At 42.9% G+C, this 22829-nt stretch overlaps 1 protein-coding gene across 6 annotated transcripts in view; it reads right to left on the reverse strand.

The window, feature by feature from the left end:
* Positions 1 to 22829, reverse strand: part of GRIA1 (glutamate ionotropic receptor AMPA type subunit 1) — a 298697-nt gene that overhangs the window by 15146 nt on the left and 260722 nt on the right. For all 6 annotated transcript variants that reach the window (XM_044916890.1, XM_021697251.1, XM_021697257.1 and 3 more), the window contains one exon: positions 20042 to 20289. In XM_044916890.1, coding sequence (XP_044772825.1) covers positions 20042 to 20289 — 248 coding nt within the window. The remainder of the gene's footprint in view (positions 1 to 20041; positions 20290 to 22829) is intronic.

Raw genomic sequence — 22829 nt, forward strand, 5'->3', positions numbered from 1 at the left:
AAGGGTCAAAGGAGTTATCAACTTGGCAAAGTAGGGAGCAGGGGAAGGCACCTGGCTCACCCATTCCTCTGAGTGTTTCCCACATCACAATACACATATATCGAGAGAGATAAAAACAACATGATTGGCATTCTATTAATTAAGTCACAAAAAGAAACAATTAGGCAAATTTCAGGAGAACCTAAGAAGTAGAAGAGGACAGAATCAGATTAAGATGTAATTAAACACTTTAGACATTTTAGGACAGAGAAAAACAGATTCATCACAAGGTCATGTTTGAGTCATTTTCCTGAGGCTTTCTGAACAATCTGACTTCGTGTACTTGACTGGTACTTAGGGCTAAAAGAGAAAGGCAATGAAGGGTTATGAGACTTTTAGTTGGAATCACCATGCTCAAAGGTTGACAGCTTTGGAGGACCACAGACACCTGCTCCAGTAAGTCAGGTTAGTATTTAACAAATCCCATGGCAGGGGTTTCTGGCCACATCAATGACAACACATACATACAACATATCCAGGGCCATCTGTGAGGGCCAAGGGAGTCAATCTAATTTTCTTTACCTATACCCCTCACTTGCCCCATTAAGACCCTGTTCAAGTGTTGCTTATAAAGGTTTATGTGCTGGACCCATGGGTGCATGAGTTAATGGCTGGAATAGTTTATTGACTGGATTTGCCTTCCCATTTTTCAATGCCTAATCTAGCTCTTCAGGCAAGGAGTTGGCCATCTTTCAGGTTATAACTTGTCCCACCTCCCATTTTACTACTTCTTCTTAAGGATTTCTCTGTCAATGGTGCCACCTTAAGTTAAAGCTCAATTTTTACTTAACCAAGATGGGTTTACAGGCCACCAAGAAGCACAAATAGGATGAAAGGGAGGAGTTCAAAGGAGCTATGTCCATAGTAGGTGGCAAGGGGCATTTGATAGGAAGGCAGATGGGCCATCAAATCCAGCCTTCTTCCCACAACCTCTTGCCTGATCCTTTTACTACTATGAACTTTCAGATGCCAGTTCTACCCTACTGTTGAGTGTAGACAGTGGACAAGGCAGGCATTTTTATTTTTATTGCCTGTGCTATTTGTTTTTTATCAGAGCTAAACTTTGGCTATTTGGTGACTCTAGCGTAATAAGAAGCATGTTGATTCCTCCCTGAAAAACAGTTTTTGACTCATAGGAACTTTGTTTACTACAACTATTACCTTTTATTTATGTTTGTCAGTTGCTGGGCAGCTAACCAGACTGTGGCATATGGATCCCCAAAGGCAAAGGAGAAAGACTCCAAATGCTTGCTGTTTGCTGCCTGAAAAGGAGTTCATATTTATGATTTCGCTTACCCCACATTCTGAGTTTAAATGTGGCAATTTTCAAGCTGGGAAAACAATTTCCATTAACAGATCCCTGAAACGCACTCTTCAGTCTTTTAGATACCTTGGTGGGACAACCCTTTCTCTCCTTTTCTGTCTGAAAACAAAACAAAAATTGTTTCAGATCTTGAGCAAACACACAAAGGGCAATGATGGGCCTTGGGATTTTTCCTTAGGGACATTCAATGCAGGGATGGACAGCCACTGCCTAGATTTCTTGACCCTTTCTTCTCTTTCTACCTTTGCATTTAAAAAGAACATAGGTAGAACAACTTAAGTGGGAGAGGGAGGAGTGTTGTCACGGGTACAAAAGGGAATTGGATATAGGAGAGAAGGTACAGGGACCCACTGAAAGAGAGAATAAAGGTCAGGGTTACCAAGTTCTTAATTCTCGTTTTTGCTGTGAGCTATCAGACCACTTTTCTATCTTCATTTTTTTTTTTTTTTAAGATTTTATTTATTTGACAGAGAAAGACACAGCGAGAGAGGGAACACAAACTTTTCTATCTTCAGATATAAGGTCTCTACTGTTTGTTCCCTTCAGGCACAGAATCCAGTTTGGGGTCAGTGTTGTGAAAAGGTGTTTAGACAAAGTGGACAATCCTCACAGCACAAGACCCAGAATGGGAAATAGGTGAAAATTTATGTCCTTTATTGGCGGGCTCATGATATCACAGATTGAAAAAGGGACTTCCTGAAAAAGCATTTAATTAAATTTTACCACGGAACGTCCCTCTTCCCAGGTGATTCTCTGAACTTGAACTCTGATCCCTTATGCTGTAATCTCATAGCTAATTGGTATGTTGGCTAGGTCTCCTCAAATAGACTGTCAGTTCCCTGGAGCACAGATCATGGTTCCTGTTTTTAAACACCTCCCTACAATATTTAGTACAAGATGTTCTGTGCAGTATAAAAGCAAGAAATACTTTTTTTTTTTTGGTGGGGGAGGAGGCGGATGAATGATTGAATGAATGGATGGATGGAATCTAAGTGCAAATAATAACCTTATGTGTCTCCAACTCAGCTATTTGGTAACCTCACCTACCTGGAACACAACAGTAAGGGACCAGAGTGTGCAAAGAAAATGCACAGGATCATAAGATAATAATTGTAATTATTTTTTTGAGAGCTTATTATGGGCCAGGCATTAGTACTTTACATGCTTTATTTCATTTAAACCTCACATCCCTATTTGGTCATCCTATTATTACTATTACATTCCATGGACAAATACATAACTAGCCTAAAGTTCTAACTCAGCTCTGTATGACTGAAGTCTATGCACGTAAGCACTGTTCTTTCCAACCTGTCTTGGATTAGGTGCTATCTGCATCGGGAAGCCCAAGAAAGCTTATTTAGACCTTTCTCTCCCCACTCCCTCAGTCCTTTTCAAAACTTTTCCTTTGCACACGGTTGTAACACCCAAGGATCTCCATTCTCCAAGCCCACAGCAGAGCCAGGGCAGCAGAGGAGAAAAACCTCATTATAGGTCATTTCATAAGATGCTAATTTACAACTTGACTGTAAGGAAGAGGCCAAAGAAATTTTTCTTCCTTCCTTCCTTTCTTTGTCCTCCCTCCCTCCCTTCTCCCTCCCTCCTTTCTTTCCCCTCTCCCTCCCTCCCTTTCTTTTGTAGGAGATAAAAATGATGATACTAGAATAATAGTAGCCTGTGGCTATTCTGGTTCTGGTAGACCCTCAACTACCTGAGCCCTGACTTTAAGCCACAGGAGCTGATGGGTCCATGGGAGTATCTGGATCAATGAATTATCATTGGAAGTCTTGAGAAGGGAGGAGTTGGAACCCTAGAAAGGTAGTCTCCAGGATGACCTGGTACTCATTAAGATTCAATGTATTCAAACTTGCCACTGTGAAGAAGTTTGATTATCCTATACTTGCAGGGAAATTGAAGTTTGGAGAAAAGCAGTCAAGGAAGATATTTCAGATGGTTTTAATTAGGCCTCAACTTATGAAAGGCTAAGGACTGAATTCTGGGCTTCAGTTTTGAAGCAACTGTCTCTCTTTCAAAACTTTGAATTTAAGCATCTGAGGAGTATGGGATAAAACAGCCCTTGGAGCTCATACTCAGCCTGCAGTGATATGCTATGCCTCTTCTCCCTCAAAGGAAGCTTCAGTTCTAATCACACTAGGCTGCTAGGCATCCTGCTCCCCTTCAAACAGTGTGTTTCTTCCTGCTTCTATATGCTTGCAGCTTGCTGTTTTCCTTAACTTCTCTCATAACACTGGTTGCTTTGCAATGCTCCCCATGTTTTCCTTGAATTTTTCCATCAGCACTTGATTTCTCATTGACCTTTACTTTGAACCTCCCTGGAACCTAGCAGCCAATTCATTGCCCTGCCTACTACAGTTTCATGTGTATTAGCCTTAGTCTTTCACTTGATTATAAAACCTTTGGTGTAAAGAGTTGATGTCTTCAAGTCAACTCCCCAAATACTTATGAGATCCAATTAAGTGTCAAGTACCATGCTAGGTACTTAGTAGGAAAAAAGAACTGAGCAAGTTATAAACCTCGTATTTCAAGGAATATACAGTCTCATGAGGGAGGCAAAAAAGCTTCTCAATGGTTCATGGAAGACTGTATCTGATTTTAAAATAATTACGGAAGCACCAGAAAAGGGGAGAGTTTAATTCTGATAGTGGGTGGGAGTTTGAAAATCTTCAGGGCGTGCTCTGTTAAAAGGGAAGAATGAAATCAGGAAGTAGAGCTAGGAAATACAGGCCTGGGGAATGTGGCTACAACAGCTGACTGAGTCTAAGCCCTAATTATCTTGGAAGGCTATGCCAAGAAGTCAACACTTTACCTGCAGGCAAGGGAGACAGGGAAGGTGTTTAAGCAGAGAGAGGCCTCAGACCAGCAGCCCATCTATACTGCACAGTCAGTCCTAAGTAAATATGTATCAATTAATTAACCAGTATAATGACTCATATGAGAGGAACAGACAATGTTGAAAGTTTTAACTCTGAATCCAGGGATCATGGAGACAGTAGGTCACTGCAAAGTAAACAGGGCTCACCTGGAAACTTGAGACTGGTTGTCAGTAGAAGAGGAATTAGATTTATTCTCAATGCTGAGGGCAGAATTAGATCAGGGAGATGAAACCACAGGGACACAGAATTATGCTTAATATGATGGTAAAATTTGGAGCTGCTAGAGCTCTCAGGGGATTTATTTGCAAAGTGGCAATCTGGTGGGACATTGTTGATGGGACAACTGCTGCTCAGGAGGGAATTCATGTGCTGGATAAAAGGTTAGGATTCAATCAGTGGTCCAAAGAGCCAGGCTAATTTGTGATGAAGATTTCACTTATCAATGGGAAAATGAGGAAAGATAAGGGTTGTATAGTGAGTTTTCAGAAAGCTGAACTTTTCCATTTAAAGGACAGTCCTTTATGTACGATTATTTCCTTCCTTCTTTTTTAGTGTTAACATATTTCTTCTCTTACTGTATTATGTTGGTGAGAGGTGGTCATTTTGTCTTGTTTCTTCTAAGATATCAAGATTCATTGGCAAGATAAATCATTGTCAAGTGTCTCTACCACCATTTTCTTTCTTGGCACTATATTTGGTCCGTGACGTCTCTAGTCTGGGATCCACTGGGCTTCTAGGGGAAGAGACTTCAAGGACCTCTGCGTCTGTCCTCAAGAAGGGGGAAGGCAGCTATTGATGAGTGAGGTTTAAAGGCATTAGGGGGACCATGAAGGGTGGGAATTTCCTTGCACTGGATTAAAAGTCAGTTTATAAGTGAGCATGGTCATTCTAACTCTTCCTTTCATGGGGCTGGAGGGTTCTGAAGCCCAGGGTGCTTCTTCTGTGAGGAAGGTGCAGCCACTTCTATTCTCCCCTTACACATTTCTCTGAGCCCTGCAGCAGCCCCTCCTATGCAGGCCTCAGAAGATGAGTAAACCACTTCAGCTGAAGGCCTTCTTTGGTTGGGTGTTTCTGCTCCTTTGCTGAAGCCAAACCAGGGTCATTTTGCTTGGAGTGGGAGCCAGAGCCTCAGTAAGAACCAAAGTTTGTTTGGCCTGCCTTCCCAAGGGGAAGAATGGTTGAGTCTAGGACAGGTCTGGGTGTTTGTGGACCCGGATCCTAGAAAGCACTCTTTTAATCACCTCCCTTTTGGACAATGATTTCAAAGACCCCCTCTGTCTTTATAGTTCAGACTCTGACATTGTCAGTATGGATTGTCCACGGTAAACACTATCACTGATGGGGCAGAAAGCTAAGGGTCCAGAAGATGCTGCTGGCCCAGTAGTTTGGAGTGGTAGGTCATGTGGAAGAGGTTATTTCCAACCAAGCAGATGGAAATAGAGAGTTGGGTTATGTCAGGAGTCTCAGTTAAAATGCAGACCTCTGTAAGGCCAAAGTTCCCTTCACCTGTGACCACTACAGGTGGTTTTCTCTTCTGGAATATACTCAAGAAATAGTTCTGGGGTCTCATGAGAAGGAGTGTTGGTCAGCCTTTGATTCAGCTAAAAGACAGAAGATTTGTCTTTGGTTTCTAACCCTGCAAAATAACACAAAGGAGTTGGTTTAAAAAAAAAAAAAAAGAAAAAACCCACATATAGAGCACTCTCTTCATCTCTCCACTCTGAGGTGGAGAAAAGAATCTGAGTCTGATCTGAGTCCCTCACTAATCTCTGGTCAAGTTCTATGGCAAGTCCTATAACTGTACCTCTGGTGACAAACTGGTCCCAGTTTGCCAAGGGACTTCCCTGGTTTTCGCACTAAAAGTTCCACATCCTAGGAACCCTCTCAATCCCAGGCAAACCAGGATAGTTGGTTACCATAACTGTACCTCAGTTTTCCCAGTAAAATGGGAATAATTGATAAGCTCCAGCTCCAACTGTCTGTATTGTGAGGCTCAAATGAAGTGATAGATGTCAAAGTGCTTTGAGATTACTTGAGGACAAGTGTCTGGATTGGAAGTGCCACTAACACCACACCTCTTTGTGTTGGCACATGCTCTACCTGGTATACTTTGCCACTTGTAGAACCTCTTCATCACATAAGCCTCTAGCATGTGTTGTCCTCTGCAAATCCTCCTGGGTCTTGCAGAACGGATCAGGCCTTCCTTTCTGTCCTACTGTACTTGTATACCCTACAACAGTAAACTCATCATTCCATATCCATTTTTGCTGGCTCCTCCAACCAGACTGAGGGTTCTCTAATGGTAGAGACTCTGCCCCCAGCACAATAGCCAACACAGGAGCTTCTTGATACATGTTTTTTGAATGAAGGAGTTTTAAGTTTCTGAAACCTATATTGTATCACAGGGGTAAGTTACTTGAATCCCTAGAAGCTGCATGCTAGTTTTACCTGTGTGATATATATTTCTGGCCCTCTAACTTTCTTTAGGGTCCTACGGCTACCATCACCTGGTACAGTGCAGAGACCTGGATGGGGACCTGAAGTCTGGCCCCTTCAGCCGGGACTCTACAGACAGAAAGCTTTTCGGCGGCATGTTTGATCCCTAGCCCGCCCCGCATTGTGAGAAGCAGGTGCCAACAGTTCATTTGCAGCTCATAGTAAAGCACATCTGGTCCTGTAATGCAGAACCATGTGCCAGCAGCATGACAGGGTTTGTGTAGGACACTCCAGAGATGCTTGACAAAAGATAACGGGGGCGGGGGGGAAGGGGATGAATGAAAGCCTCCTTACAATTAACACAGGGGGTGGAAACACCATTCAGGGCAAGAGCCAGCCCACTGGTCTCCTCTCAGCTGCCTCTGGTTCAATGAAAAGAAGGGAAGCTGGGCCAATTCTAAGTACCAGCCACCAAAAGACAGACGCCAGTGAGAACAGAATGCTGGGCAGGCCAGCAGGACCATTATTTTCTTGTGGACTTTAAAACATACAGGCTTGTAATGTTGGAGAACTGTCTCTCGGAGAATGGCTCCTGAGGGAGAGAGGAACATTGTGATCTCCTGGGTCTCCCACCCTGGGCCAGAACCTGTCTTTAGTTCTCTTCTTCCTTTTCCACCTCCAGCCCCTCATCTCCTGTTTCAGCAGCTCAGCCACCCCCACCCCATCCATTTGTCTTTTATAATGGGATTCCATAAGAGATTTAGTTTGAGGAAATGATTCCCTGCTGCAAACAGCAATACAAAGATAGATAAAGAATGCATGGATTACTCTCCCCTTCGTTCTTGTACTGTATGCTTGCTGGATCTTTTACCTGAAATATCTTTCTCGCTATCTTGCTTGTAGATATTCTCCCCACTGGTTTAAGGCCCTGTTCAGGGACTGCTGCCTCCCTTGGGGCCTTCCTAGAACTCCCACCTAAAAGGCAGGACATTAACCCCTCCCTGCATGGTTTTCCCACTGTGCCTTGTTCACCCATCTGTATAATGATCTATCTATCAATCTATCCATCCTCTATCATCTTCACGGTACTTCCTTTCTTTTCTTGTATTACTGTTAGTTGTTACTAGGCTGTGCCTTCTCTACTTCTCTCTTAACTGAGACCAACACTCAAAATTTTGAATAGTTCACACAAAAATTGAGATTTCTAGTTTCTTTGAAAAACCAGATCTGGCAACATTCTGACACAGCAGTATATTAAATCAGAACTGAGTGGAGTCTTTTCCCTCTAAATAGGCATATAATCTTTTGTTCCCTAAATCCCCGTAATTTTCTGTGATCACCCAGAGACTGTCAGTTTTCCATTTATAGGATAGTGTAGGGGATAAGAGCATAGATTCTGAAGCTGGACTGCCTGGGTTCAAATTCTGGCTCTGCCAGTGACTAGTCATGTGCCCTAAATAATTTAATCTCTCTGTGCTGCTCATTTATTATCCATAAAATGAGATTCTCAGTAGTACCTACTTCATTGGGTTCTTATGAGGATTACATGAATTAGAGAAAGCATTTGGGGACTTAGAGAGTGTTTGCCATATACAAGAGAGTGTTTGCCATATACAGCAAGTGCTCAATAAATATTCACTGTAATTATTATTTATCATAGTGTTTGCACTGTGGTTTTGTTAGAGAAGTATTGCCTGAACTCATGGCTCTATTAAAAATAAAGAAATCACATAAGCATTTACCCCAATCCATTTCCTTCATTTTCTTTACCTAGCCCTTGGGGACATTTTTGGTTACAGCCCCTTTATTAGATAACCAGTTTTGGGGGTGCCAATATCATAATCATTTTGCTTTCCTTAAGAGGACTTACTTTAGTGCTTTGAAAAATACTATGCTTAGAATATTGGTGGAATTAAATTGTATGATCATGGTCATGTAGTTTCATCAGCTGCCTTTAGGATGTACTCTAGTAATGGCCAAAGAGACTCATGAGTTAAAGAGTTGATTGGTTGAATTTATGTTATACAGTTATATAGTAGGACTAGTATTTCCTGGTTCTCATGAAACTACACAAGACCAGACACTTCAACCGATTTTATAACATGCTCAAAAAGTCACCATACACCTGGAAGTTGGCCGGGTAGGAATCGGTCAGTGTGACAAACAATCAATAGGAGTTGTCTACATGCTAAATTTTCTGCTAGGTTCTGGAAGACCATTGGCCCTTGCTTCACTGGACCATACTTTGAAATGTAGCTAGGAAGAAGGAAGCAGTAAGAAAAGACACTAGGTGGGGAAAAGTTGTGGTATTTGTGGGCCCCAAGGAGACTGGCTTGAATAGTGCTATGGAATTTTTTTTTTTACATTCATCCAAAGGAGTAAATTTAATTTCCGTTGGAATAGAGAATATGATTAAGAGGTCATTATGCTCTTTTTCTGCTAGATGTGTGTGCTGAGGAGGCATGAATAATATATGCAAATATGCCTGCCTGACTCTCTTTTGTTTGGAGACTCCCCTGGCTTACTACCTACATCTCATTAGGGGGAAGTTGGCTCCTCTGTTAGGGATTCGCCTGGTTCTTTGCCCCTTTCCTCTGAGGGAAAGAGGCTGAGGAAGAGGCTAATTAGATGTGATTACCAAGCCACGATCTCAGCACATGGGGTGATTTATAAATGTTACTAAACAGATGGCCCAGAATTTCTGTGCAGGGGCTCAGCTCAGGGCTACCCCTTCCCCTTCCTTTCTGCCTGCCCTCAGAGACCAGGCTCTGGATGGAAGCAAGATGGCTATTAGCTGAACTTTGGGGGGCCCTGAGTGGAAAGGAGAATAAAACTGTATATTTGGATATTTCTGTCTCTTTGTATCCTGAAATTCCATTCATTACGATGAAAAGAAGCTGAGAGTGGTCTGGCTAAGAGAAGGCAATCACCACTTATTTGGGTCAGATCCCCAAACTAACAGAACAGATGATGAGTGTCAAGGGGAAGCAGAAGGAAAAGAAGTGGGGGAGAAAAGGGGGTTAATATTCAAGAACTCATGCACCATGAGCTCTTTATAAGTGATTTCATTTATTTCCAAGACGATCCTGCAAAGCTTATAGCAGGATTCCCATTTGGAAGATGAGAAAACTAAGCTTCTGAGAGATTAAGTAATGAGAGTTAACCTTTCTTAGCCACTTGAGTATGTGCCAGGCACTGTGCTAAACACCTTATATTATCTCATTTAATTATTTAACAACCACCAATGTAAATGCTAGTTATTTCCAGTTGTTGTATTTGGAGAAACTGAGGATTAGGAAGGTGAAATAATTTGTCTGAGTGACTCCTACCATTAACTGGCACACCTGGGATTTGTTCTCAGTCCTGACTTCAGGGCCCTAACACTCAACTGATGGTCCATACAGCTGTTTGCCCATAGGCAAGATCACACAGGCTGTGAGCATGGGAGGCTGGGTCTGAATGAGAGTCTGATCCACAGCAAAGCACATTCGCTTCCCACGCCCACAAGGCCCAAGTGTCAGGGCCGGGACAGGTACCCAGACCTTCTTCCTCTTGGTCTGCCTTTGTATAACAGCATCTGCCTTCTTAGAAAAGAACAGTGGGCACATCTGAAAGAAAGCTGCTGATGAGAGGGAGAGAGAGAGAGAGAAAAAAAAAAAGATGCTATTTTTGACAGCAACAGCTTCTTAAAAGAAAGCAACATACAATTTGTATATCAGCGGGAGAAAGCAGTGCTTCGGCAGGCAAATCACAGCCCGTGCTGGGCCGTTGTTCTCATGGCCGTTAACGCCATTCATCCCAGGCCGTTCATCTCTCCGGATTCCTCCTTGCCACCTTGCTCTGTCCACCTTCCTCCTCTTTCTCTCCTCAATGTGTTGCTCTGCCGTTTACGAGCTTCTCAAGCAGGCATGATAAGAACAGAGCTGTAACAGGAGTAAGTGTGCCTTTGCCTTTGTGATTCTACCACAGTCCTCCACGGTACATCTGCACCATGGATCTCCAGCAGAGCCCGGGGCTTCCGGATGGAGGGCTCTGGCTGTGGAGGCCACCTGGTGTCTCACTTCCCCTCATATTTTAAAGATGCCACCTTAAAAGGCAGCAAAGGCAGTGAGGGGTGCTTCCATCAGCACAGAGGTAGGGATGTGGGGGTTCAAGAGGCAGGTTTGTACTTTGGCTGCATTCCACAAATCACAGTGAGAACCTGGGCAGAGTGTCACCTCTCTGAATCTTAGCTTCCTAACTGGTGAAAGGGAAATGATAATACCTAAATCCATAGGCAGGGGAAAGGCTCATGCCTGGACATCCCTAGGGCACTGAATGCATGTGCATGCCCAGCACACCGTTAGGTGTGGAAAGAATGAAGTGTCCTTCCTCTTTATGCGTGTGGTAATCAAGTCTAAAATGGTCAAAAGGACTATAGAGTTGTCGTTGTTGAAAGGAGTCAAAAGCACTATAGAGTTTCAAGAAGCATGAAAATCTTTGGAAGTGTTTTTGGTTCAGTCTGTCTTGGGTCAGCAGGAAACTTTAGTTTGCATCGGATGTACCCTTTTCCATTTCTAGGTATGGGACAATGACATCAACCGGTGGTAGGGCCCTGACCCTGGGGAGAGATGGATACGTGTGCCCCCCTATGCAAACGGTGAGGAAGGGAGGCCAGGGCTCTCTAGGGAATTCAGGCAGCGCACGACAGTGAGCTACTTCCTTTTGTGGGGCCACAGCTTTCTGACTCGCATATTGCTTGGGTAGGACTAAATGCAATTGTACCCGTGTGTCTTGGGGGAGAGGCCATCAATGATCTTTATCCTCTGAATAATCATTTCTTCCTCACAGTTTCTGTCCTTATATCCATTTTTTTTTTTTCCTAATGGCTGAGAAGAGGTTCTGAAATCAGGCTGCCTGGGTTGAAAATCCAGCTTTCCAATTTCCATGCCAGGTAATCGTGGGCAAGTTCCATAACCTCCCTATGCCTCAGTTTCCTGAACTATACGATCAAGGTGAACACAATACTACCTTCACAGGGTTGTTAGGATTACATAAGCTAATGCACATCAAATATTTCGTGGAAGCTCCTGGGATGAGTCAGTGCCCGATAGATGTTAACAATAGGTCTTATCACCACTAAATGCTAAATCAAGCCCTTGTCACCCCCCACCCCCCCCACTGCCTGGACTTTCACACTGGGCTGCTGTGCCAATCTCCTAGGAGGATTTCTCGGTTCGCTCTATAATCCATCTCCCGTGTGCTGACCTGAGAAGCTTCTGTATTGATGCAGTGCTCCTTTAGCAGACCTCCAGTCTCTATTCAGACACACACACACGCGCGTGTGCACGCACGCACACACACACACACTTTCTCTTTCTGCCTCTCCTTCTCTTTGTCCCTCCCTCCTTTTTTATCCCCCCATTCCCTCCCTCTTTTCCTCTCTCTCCAGCTCTTCTGAGGATGCAGGCAAATCCAGCTTCTCTGCTCGGAGAGCTTTGTCTCTGATCAGGCCCGACCTGGGTCACAGAGTTCATGGGGTTACCATGACAACAAACATCCCTGGCTACCCATCAGGAGGCAAGGACCAATAGAAAGGGCCTGTCATTTCCCTGGGACATACTGTATTTATTCTCAGCAGCAGACCCTGCACAGTACTATCCTATGGGAGGAGGGTGGGAGGGAGGGAGAGAAAGAAATATCAGGGTTTTATTTTTTTAGTGTGTTCTCTGTGGGGGAGGACCACAAATTGTTCTCAGAGGGAGACATTTTATTTCTAAAGCAGTCAGTGCTGGGAGGTGAGGCTGGTGTTCGTGTGTATTTCTGATGAACACAGTGTATTTCTCAAAGAAGGAAAAAATAAGTTATCTGATTCAAAAGTGACTTTTTGGTAGGTCTAATGGGAGGAGAGGAGGGGTGGAGAATTAACATTAATGAGTACCCTCTGTGACAAGCACTTTGTGCTGTTTCATCAAAACTCAGAGCAACTGCAATGAATTACTATCATTCCATTTTTACAGAAAAGAAAACAGAGGCTCATCAAGTTATAATGACTTACCAAGTGAGGTCAACCTGCAGGTAAAGTAATGGCCCTGGAATGAAGGTTGCTCGACTCTAAGGACCATGGTTTGGACACCATTCAGTGCAGTTTCCCTGTCACGCTCCCATCATATTAACCTTCCTTCTCTTTCTAAGCTGCTGTCTCTCAGACCTTGTCCATCTCTCTTCTCTGGCCTCTAGCCCTGTTTCTCAAAACAGGCTGCTGTCTACCTATAACAGAATTGCTCAGGGGACTTGTTAAAATTGCACATTCCTGGATCCCACCCTGGACCTGCAGAATGTGAAATCTAAGGAATGAGAGTCTAGAAAGGAACCTTTTTAAACAGCTTCCTTAAATAATTTGACACATAGTGAAGTTGGGGAATGTTCTTTAGAGCAATAGGATCAACACTGCACAAAACAACACTTGCTTATTTGCTTCCCAATTACATTCTGGATCACTGTGATTCTCTAAAAAAGAATTCTCTTGATGGCCTCTGTAACACTCAGATCAGCATTAGGCAAAAAAAAAAAAAGTGTTCAAGAAAGGCCCACTGAACCAACTTGAGGATGTAATTATGTCACGAGGTCCCAACATTGAGGTGAACAACTAGGAGACCCTCAATCCCTGGAAGTGGGCATGCTCCCCACAAAACCTTGTGATATCTCTTCCTGAGCCATGGCCTTAACCTCCCTCCTTCAGCCATATGCCAATACAGACAAGCAGTTCTTAGTAGATATTTCCCAGAAGAGGGCTGTGTAAAGGGAGAAAAATATATTCAGTTGAATACCAGTGTGACTAAAATGTTAGTGAGCAATTTTGAACTTAAGTCTGATTACAAAAACCATTGGGCCACGTGGGTGGCTCAGTCGGTTGAATGTCCGACTCTTGATCTCAGCTCACGTCTTGATCTCAGGGCTCAGTAGGCTGGGCATGGAACCAACTTTAAAACAAACAAACAAACAACAACAACAACAAGAACACCAGATACAGGCAAGATAGAGTCAGTGCAACAGGGACAGAGAACAGTGATTGGGAGCCTCCACCATCCTTGCTGCAGCCCTCCCAGCAATGCCTTTCTGAATCTTCAAGGCACCTCAGAGGTGAAATTGAGGAAGCAGCAGTAAGTCTGTGTGGGAGGTAAACCCCATATCTGCCCAATTTCTGTCCTTGCCAGAATCAGTTTGTACCTGGTCAGGCCTTAAAGAGCACAGAAGTCTCAGAAATTAGAGACTTTCAAGCCTTCAAGTAGAGGTTATGTCTGATGAAGAGCATAGAGTCTACCATGTCTTCCATTGGTCTCCAACCTGTTATGATCTGTGACCACATTCATTCCCTCTTATCAGAATGACTGCAAGAGCTTTCTAAATGACCTCTCTGCCTGTGATTCTCCTCTCTCTGATTCACATTGAAACCACTGCCAGGATAATCTTTGGGAGCCTGTTTGGTCCACGATGTCTCTGTTGTTCCTAAAGTAAGCCCTATGTTTTCTCACCGCTGCTCATTTTATCCCCTCCATCTGGAGCACTTGATCCCCACTTCTCACTATCACAATTTCTTCAGGTCCTATGTTAAATGTTACCTCTGCCACAAAACCTTTGCAAATCCTATTCAAATGTTGACTGTCCTCCTTTTGGGTGTCACTGACTCTATGGCACCGGGTAGAATGATAGGCATCTGTGTAATTCTGCTCATGAACCATATCTGGTTATGCATAATTTAGGGGCTGGGACTGCATCTCTCTCACTGCTACACCCTAAAGCATGTGCACAGGACCTTGTGTGGAGGAAATATTCAGAAAGGAATCTGTGAAGATGAATGGAAAGCACAGGGACCACATCTCAGACCCTTCTGGGAGTCCATCTATCATCCACTAAGCTGTAGGAGGGAGCACCTGTTCCCCTGGCCCAAACATCTGGCATGGACAAGACACATGACAGAAGACAAACAAGTCACAATCACAAAGACCAGAAAAGACTCCATAGTAACCACGGTCAAAGGTAAAGACCAGACTTTGACCAATGTCCTGATTAGGCTATAACTCAGCAAATCCATCAAATTCCTGGTAAATGTCTTGTGAAGAAGAATCATTAGTTGAGATTTTCACTTAGGCCAACCTGGTGTGGCTTCCTTCTTGGGTTGGTAAAACACGGGCCATGCCCCCTTACTGAGGAAATTTGAACACATCATCTCTAACTCTTATACCATTCATCATAATAAAGAAAGTAGACTTCAGTTTGGACCAGCAAATACATTTAGTTGGCAATGAAGGGGCCCAATAGATCATAATTAGTTGATTTACCAATTGCCTTTCCCTAGTGACCGGCATTGGCTTAGAAGGTCTTTATCCATAACCTAAGGGCTTTGGAAACATAATTCAGCCCCTTATCCAGCCCCAAACATGCAGTGACAGCCAACAAACAGCATCTGTTTCAAAGAAACACCACCTGTCCAAATGGAAAATCAAGCATCGAACTACTTCACTTCATCAGAGTATTTGTTTCCAGAGCAGAAGAGACAAAAACACCATTCTGTCACTAACACAGCCTTTTAACACTCTGTAGGGACCATGGCCTGGTTTCTGCCAAGTACACTTGGCAAGTTTTAGAGGAACAGTTGGACCTTAGATATCAGTTCTCCAACCTTCTGACGCAGAGCTGGGTGATCTGCCTTGGAGGAACTTGGAGCTTTTTCCAGGCAGGCTAGAAGGGGCTGAATGCCCTGTAGGTATGGTGAGGTCTGACTTTATGGAGAGCAAGTGATGGAGAAGGGCTGCCAGTGAACTCGTTTTTGATGTAGGCACAGGCACTGAACCTGGAGCACACCTGCTTCTGAGGGCTGTGGAAGCCCCACTTTTACAGGGCAGAAGGGAAGTCTGTGATGATGCCTGCAATGTGCTGAAGCAGCTTTCTCTAAAGACTTTTGCAGAGCTCGCAGCTTTGTGAATGGCTGAACAGTGTTTTAAAAAGTATTTGCTGTACTTCTAAATAATCTGAATTAAAATTGATTTCTGCTGCAATATTATCTTGAGCACATATAAGCTCCTTTTAAATAGGGACTGGAGGAAGCAGTAAACAGCTACCACATCTTACTGGTTCCTTACTTCCAACCTCTGTCATGCAGAACGCGTTCCTGGGATCAAAGCAGTGGATCGAAGACTTCTGGAGCAGGCACACAGGTCTGCGTGACATTTGGGTTGCCATGACTTTTTGGTATTTGACCATGCCTTGGGGAAATGGCACCCTTTGGGGCATGTGAGGCCAAGATAAGATGGAACCCTGGCTGGAGTGTGTGTGTGTGTGTGTGTATGTATGTGTGTGCATGTGTGTGTGCGTGTGCACGCACGTGCGCACTCATATTTTCTGTAACCATTTTGCAATTCTATGTTTCATGGAACTTCTACACTATTGGTTGCTAGGATGATTCATTTTAATGCAGAGATGAGAGGGAGAATCCCATAGAGGGAAAAGGGATTTTCCTAGGTCAGAAACTCATGGTCCTGTTAGGATGAACATTACTCTTCTGGTTTTGAGTCAGGAGACCCCATGACTATCATAAAAGTTGTCACTGGAGAGAATGGAGCACTGGGAGAGAGCTGGGCCAAGGGGCCATCAGTTGGGTATTCTTGACTTGCATATCCACCATCAGTGATCTATATCTGGAATATGTTCCTTTTCATTTCTCTTTCCCTTTCTTTTGCTTTCTCAAAATCAGTAAATAGCTTGTTATATCTTATAGGATGTAAGCAAGAAATAGGGTTTTCTTTGTTACAGAGTTGAATTATTTTCAACATTTATCCCCAAAGAATCTTTGGGCATGCAAAACCCATTAAAGCAGTGTTACTGCTCAAAGAAGTGGTATTTGGTGCATTAAAATGACTATCACTATCACCTTTTGTCTTCACAGTAGTGAGTGGATGCTCTGGGCTCCAAACATTTGTTTTTTAGCTTTTTTCAGTTGTTGGCTATTGCTTGACCCATGAGAATAGGTACCAGGAACCTGACGTAAGTCCAGTCTCCTGCCTTAATGGTGCTGTCAGTCATAAAGCCCAGTGAAGCATTAGAGTAAGTCACAGGCATGGGCTCTGGAATAAGACTATCTGAGCTTGAAATCTGGCTACTTTCTTATTAGTTGTGTCAACCTGGTCAGGTAACTTAAATCTGTGCCTCTGTTTCCCCATCTGTAAAGTGGGGATAATGGTACTTCATAGGTATGAAGTTTAAACAAGATAGTGCATATACCACACTGTGTAGCATGGAATAGGCATTCACTCAATGGTAGATTTTACTATAGTGGAAAGTCATTTGAGTGCCAGATGACCTGAGCTTTAGGTTCATGTCACTCAAACATCTAATGTTTTCTGAGTTTGTCACCTTGTTCTAGGCACCAGTATGTGGGATGTGGTGACAGAAGTACTCTATTGATTAAACAAATCATGTCACCTCTCTGTGCCTTGTTTTCCTAACTTTATATCCAAGTATTTAGATCAAATAATATCCTTGACTCATAAAGCCTTCAGTAAATTGTAGTATTGCAGCATCATTGATGTTCTGAGACCTGTAAGAGCTCATTCTCTACTCTGGGCCTTTCTAGGGTAGTGTTGTTTAAGTTTCTGAGATAAAAGTGTCTTCCTTGCCAAGCACTCTCCTCTGGATCCCCTTTGAACCTTGTCTAAACTTGTACAGAGACTCTTGTAAGTTGTTCCAGGCAAAAATGCATGATTGATAAATACCAGGCTATTTGGTTTCCCTTCATTAGGTACATTCTGTTGTTTGTATTCCTCCAGATATCTTTGTTCCCTCATTTTCAGAAAATTACTTAAAATTCTCCAGTGTATTTTCATTACTCTGCAAATAAGGACAAAAATTCTTTATAAAATCCTTCCCTATGTCATTCTGCAATCTCAACTTAGCCTTTTCTCCTTTTTATTACCTATGTTCCAGGAGCACTTGGCTTCTTTTAGTTCATCAACTGTACCATGATTCCTTACCTTAGAGTCTTTGCACATGCTGTTCCTTCTGCTGGACTGCTTGTCTCTTCTACTCCCCTCACATTACCTTATTAACTCCTATTAATCTGTCATAGTTCAGCTTGAGAAAAGACATTCTTGGAAAAGCCTTCTTGGCCACGTCCCACCCATCCTGCATACCAGATTAGACCCTGTTATCTCTAAGTATGTTTGAAATCTTCTTTGTCTTTATAGTTCTGCAGTTTCAAGTGAATCAGCTGCTGATTTTCATCTGCTTGGGACACGTAACTTTTAAATCTGGGTATTAACGTTTTCTTTTTTTTTTTTTTTTTAACGTTTTCCATAAATACTGGAAAGTTCCCTTTAAATACTACCTCTACTCCGTCCTTTCTTGTCTCACAGGAGAAGTACCTGGGATTTTGTTTTTCTCTTACAGGTCTCTTAACCTCTTTGTCATGGTTTTTATCTTTCTGTGTGATATTCTGGGGAATTATCTCCATTGTTTTCCCCAGTGTAATAATTTTCTCTTCCACTTTGACTAATTTGTTGTTTAACCCTTCCACTGAGATTTTATTACTTTTCTAAATTCTAATTGGTATTTTTCTAAATATGTCTGGTCCCTTATGATAGTGTCTTTTTCTTTTAAAAATGTTTTTCATTACTTTTATGTCTTTAGATGTATTTTTTTAAATTTTTTATTCTTGTTCATGTAGATTGTCACATTATTTATGACTTTGCCCTGCTTAAGGCAGCCCCTGAATAGTCAGCTTATGCATTTTACTCTGGTTTTGATGTACTTTTCCTGTTTTGGCCTAGGGATTTCCTAACTTCCATTTAAAAGCCTGTTTGTCATAACTTTATCCTGCATATGTAGGTTTTGTAGTGGGAGTTTTGTTCTGCTGTATTGCTGGAAGTAGGTGTCCTCTAGGTTGCCTTTTGTCAATGATCACAGAAACTGTCATAGTTGTCATGAACCATCAAACAATAATCACCTGTTGACTGTCTTCCCTGCAAGAATAGAGTTCCATAGGGAGAGAGACTATTTCTGTTTCGTTCAAAATTGTAGCTCCAGGTCGAGCCTAGTGCCTAGAACCTTGCAGGGGTCAATATTACTGAAATTAATGCAAGATGTGGAGGCAGAGGTGGTCCTGGATGTCAAGATGGGTTAGGAACCCCTCTCCATCCTTTTGCAACCTTTTTAAACACTTCTCACTTTTCCTTGAACACTATCTTTCCCTAAAATGACTTAATCCCTCCGTAAATTGACATAACATCTCATGGTTACTTCATACTGTGCTGTTTTCAGTTACCTTCTATATAGATTATCCCATTTGGACTCACAATTATCTTGGACCTAGGAAGGGCTGGGATGAGTAACCTCTCTTTACAGATGAGGAAACTGAAGGTTGGGGAGATGATATGCCTTACCTTTGGTAAGATAGTGAGTAGTAAATCCAAGAATTAAATCTATGTCTTTTGACCCCAGGTCTACAGGAGTCTACCTTAGCTGTTTGGAATGAATACCAGAGCTTCTTTATGTGAGAGTAAAGTCCACTTTGCTTCTTTACTGAACTACCTGTTTCTTGCTAAAGAAATCAGTATCTGGGGGGCACCTGTGTGGCTCAGTCATTAAGCATATAACTCTTGGTTTCAGCTCAGGTCATGATCTCAGGGTCATGAGATTGAGCCTCACGTCAGGCTCCATGCTCAGGGCAGAGTCTGCTTGAGGTTCTCTCTCTCCCTCTGCCCTTCCCCCACTGTGCATGCGTGTTCTCTCTCTCTCAAATAAAAAAAAATAAATAAATAAATAAGTAAAATCTTAAAAAAAAAAGAAATCAGTATCTGGCAAAGAAGAGGGGCTGCCCTTCATTTGGTATTATTTTGATTGCCATAGCCAGAGGCTTTAGGACTCAAACTACTTGAGTTTTCATTTGGACAATGTGTTTATGTTTCTTTTGAGACAAACATTACAAACCACCTTCTCTCAAAGAATCCAGGTTGCTGGAGAACTCTGTTCATAGCCTAGTTGGATATGGGAGTGTTTGGTAAAGGATGGTGTGTTACAAATCACATGACACGAACACAAGTTTCATTGATGTTTCACACTTGGAGGGGTAAGGCGAGGTGTGGGGAGGAACACATGGGCAGCAACAGTCATAGCAAGCTGAGGCCCCCAGGTCAATTTCCAACCTCAGGGTTGAAGATCTCGGGTGACTGGAATCTTCCAGGCCCACAGTTGTCCAAGAAGAGCCCCCTTGACAGCTCGCATTGTGGCACTGGAGCCATGTGGCAGACACAGCAGCTTCATTCCTGAGGTAGGGAGGGGAGAGGGAGTACCAAGGAAGCAAATCTTGGCTACTTACCTCAGGGCGGACCCCTTGGGTGTCGCAATGCCATAGCCTTTGGAATCCAAGTTACCTCCCACCTTCATGGTGTCACAGGGTTTCCGCTGCTCAATGTACTCATTCATGGTGGATTCCAGAAGGTAGGCATATTTGCCTTTGGATTTCCTCACTCGGATCATTCCCTCCTCTGTGGTCCTCACAAAAACTGATGGCTCCGCTGACTTCATGTATGTCCACATCTTCTCAAACACGGCAATTTTAGACCTCTGGAAGGGGACAGGAACAAAGCTGGAATTAAGTGCTGGCTGTGCTTGGAATTGAGGTCGGCACACACACTAATGAAGAGCTGAGTGTAGCTTGATCACACATTCATGAGCGAGATTAGCTCAGGAAGAAACAAATTATGAGTGATTGCAAAATAAGAGGCTCTAATTAGTACCAGTAGGTTCCAAAGTACAAATATCTTGCAAATACAGAATGAACAGAATAGCTCAGAATCTTTTAATTACTGCTGAATTTTATTCTCCTTCTATATGGGGAGATTGAAGAAATGGGACCCTGTCTAGCTTCTAAAGACATTATAGAACCTATCTATTGTTCAAGAAGGCCATGTTTATACTGCCCAGAAGTGGAGAGCTGAATATCAGTGGAATCTGATTTCATTATTGGAGGACAACACTGAGGAATTTCTGGATCATGAGTCATATTACAAGACAGATCTCAGAATGTAAATTGTTGTCTGATAAAGCTAATAACTTGAGGCCTAATATTGTAGCCTGTTTACATTTCAAAAGCCTCTAAATCTAGCCAAACTCTTTCCCTCCCTTCCTCCTGAACTCATTTTGAACCTTCCCTTCTTTGGAACTTTGCCTAGGCTGTTTCCTTCACTGGATACACTTGTTCCCTCCAGCCACATCCTACTAGTCATTCCACAGACCAGAACAAATCCTATGTATTCTGAGGCCACTTCAGTTTCAAGGACAATAGTTCACAAGCTCTAGTGGGCACCAGAGTCATGTGCAGAAATTGTAAATATTAAGATGCCCCTCCTCTAAACCTAGAGATTCTGACTCAGCAATCTGGGGTGGAGCCTAGAAAAAATCTTTTTCAGAAGTTCCCCAGGTGATTCTGATCTCTATGGCCTCTGTGGCTCTCACTTGTGAGGGCTCATATTCCTCTAGGACACATTGTGCAGGTACTCACTGGACCGTCAGGTCCAGTGGAGACACCCTTGCTGTGCATAGGTCTCAAGTATGTGGATACTATTTGAAGGAGGGGGGCATCTTCCCTTCTGTGAGTCCTTCACAGAGTTTACCCTTGCACACAGTAGGCCCTTAGTCAAGGCCCACAACCCAGGACCACAAGTCATCCCTCTCATCTGACATGCTCTTTTTATTTTTTTTTTAAATTAAAAAAAATTTTTTTTTATTCTTATGTTAATCCCCATACATTACATCATTAGTTTTAGATGAAGTGTTCCATGATTCATTGTTTGTGCATAACACCCAGTGCTCCATGCAGAACGTGCCCTCCTCAGTACCCACCACCAGGCTAACCCATCCTCCCACCCCCCTCCCCTCTAGAACCCTCAGTTTGTTTTTCAGAGTCCATCGTCTCTCATGGTTCGTCTACCCCTCGGATTTCCCCCGCTTCATTCGTCCCCTCCTGCTACCTTCTTCTTCTTCTTCTTTTTTTTTTTCTTAACATATATTGCATTATTTGTTTCAGAGGTACAGATCTGAGATTCAACAGTCTTGCACAATTCACAGCGCTTACCAGAGCACATACCCTCCCCAGTGTCTATCACCCAGTCACCCCATCCCTCCCACCCCACCCCCCACTCCAGCAACCCTCAGTTTGTTTCCTGCGATTAAGAATTCCTCATATCAGTGAGGTCATATGACATGCTCTTTTTAAAGAGCATCCTTTTTGCAAAGGGTAGGCGTATTTAGGGGTACTGGAGTCTGGCTTTGTAAATGGACAAGTGTTAAACACATAAGAGGCAATTTTTTTTTAAGGCAACACTAGAGTCATGCAACTCATGTAATCTAGTGGTTAATACACAGATTAAGATTCATTTAGTATAAAATGACCATACACACAGTGCATCATTTTTCTTTGCATACAAATATCAGGTTTATTTCCTTGATATCAACATCAAGTGTTAGCAAAATATTGATAGATGTTGTTGTTTGAACCAACTGATCTATAGAGATATTTGGGCCTAGAAAAATTCTGGTCTCAAGGGAAAGTTAATGGAAATAGTTACTGAGAATTTCAGGGAGGCATTTGGTAGAGTCTATAATTAGATCAATGAGATGATGTGCTTTATAGTATGGTTGACCATCTGGAAAGGCCGCTGGACTGGGAGTGAGGAGCCTGGGTTCTAGTCTTTCCCCATCTGTTCCATGAGGGGTTGGGGCATGGGGACCTTTGAGTCCCTTGTGGGCTTGAAATACCTGATTCTTTACATGAAGATACATCATTCAAGCAACAATGTCCATGTGAGGAAGAAGAAGAAAGAAAGGAGCAAAGGGAGGGAGAATTTCAAAGTTAGGGGAGGAAATACCCAGAACCAATCAGAGCATCTATAATGTATGTCATATTCTCTCACAGGAAACAGAGGAATGTATAAATTCAGCTGTGACCAGATATGCAGATGATCTTCCAGGCAGAAACCTAACAAAACACATAGCAAGGCAATGGCAAGATGCAATTTGACCTGACAGGATGGCCATGGCAGGGAAAGGGGCAGCTGACAGGCAGAGCTGAAGAGCCCTCTGGGCAACAGTATGCAGAAAATTAA

The sequence above is a fragment of the Neomonachus schauinslandi genome, chromosome 7, assembly GCF_002201575.2.
Source record: "Neomonachus schauinslandi chromosome 7, ASM220157v2, whole genome shotgun sequence".
Lineage (NCBI taxonomy): Eukaryota > Metazoa > Chordata > Mammalia > Carnivora > Phocidae > Neomonachus > Neomonachus schauinslandi.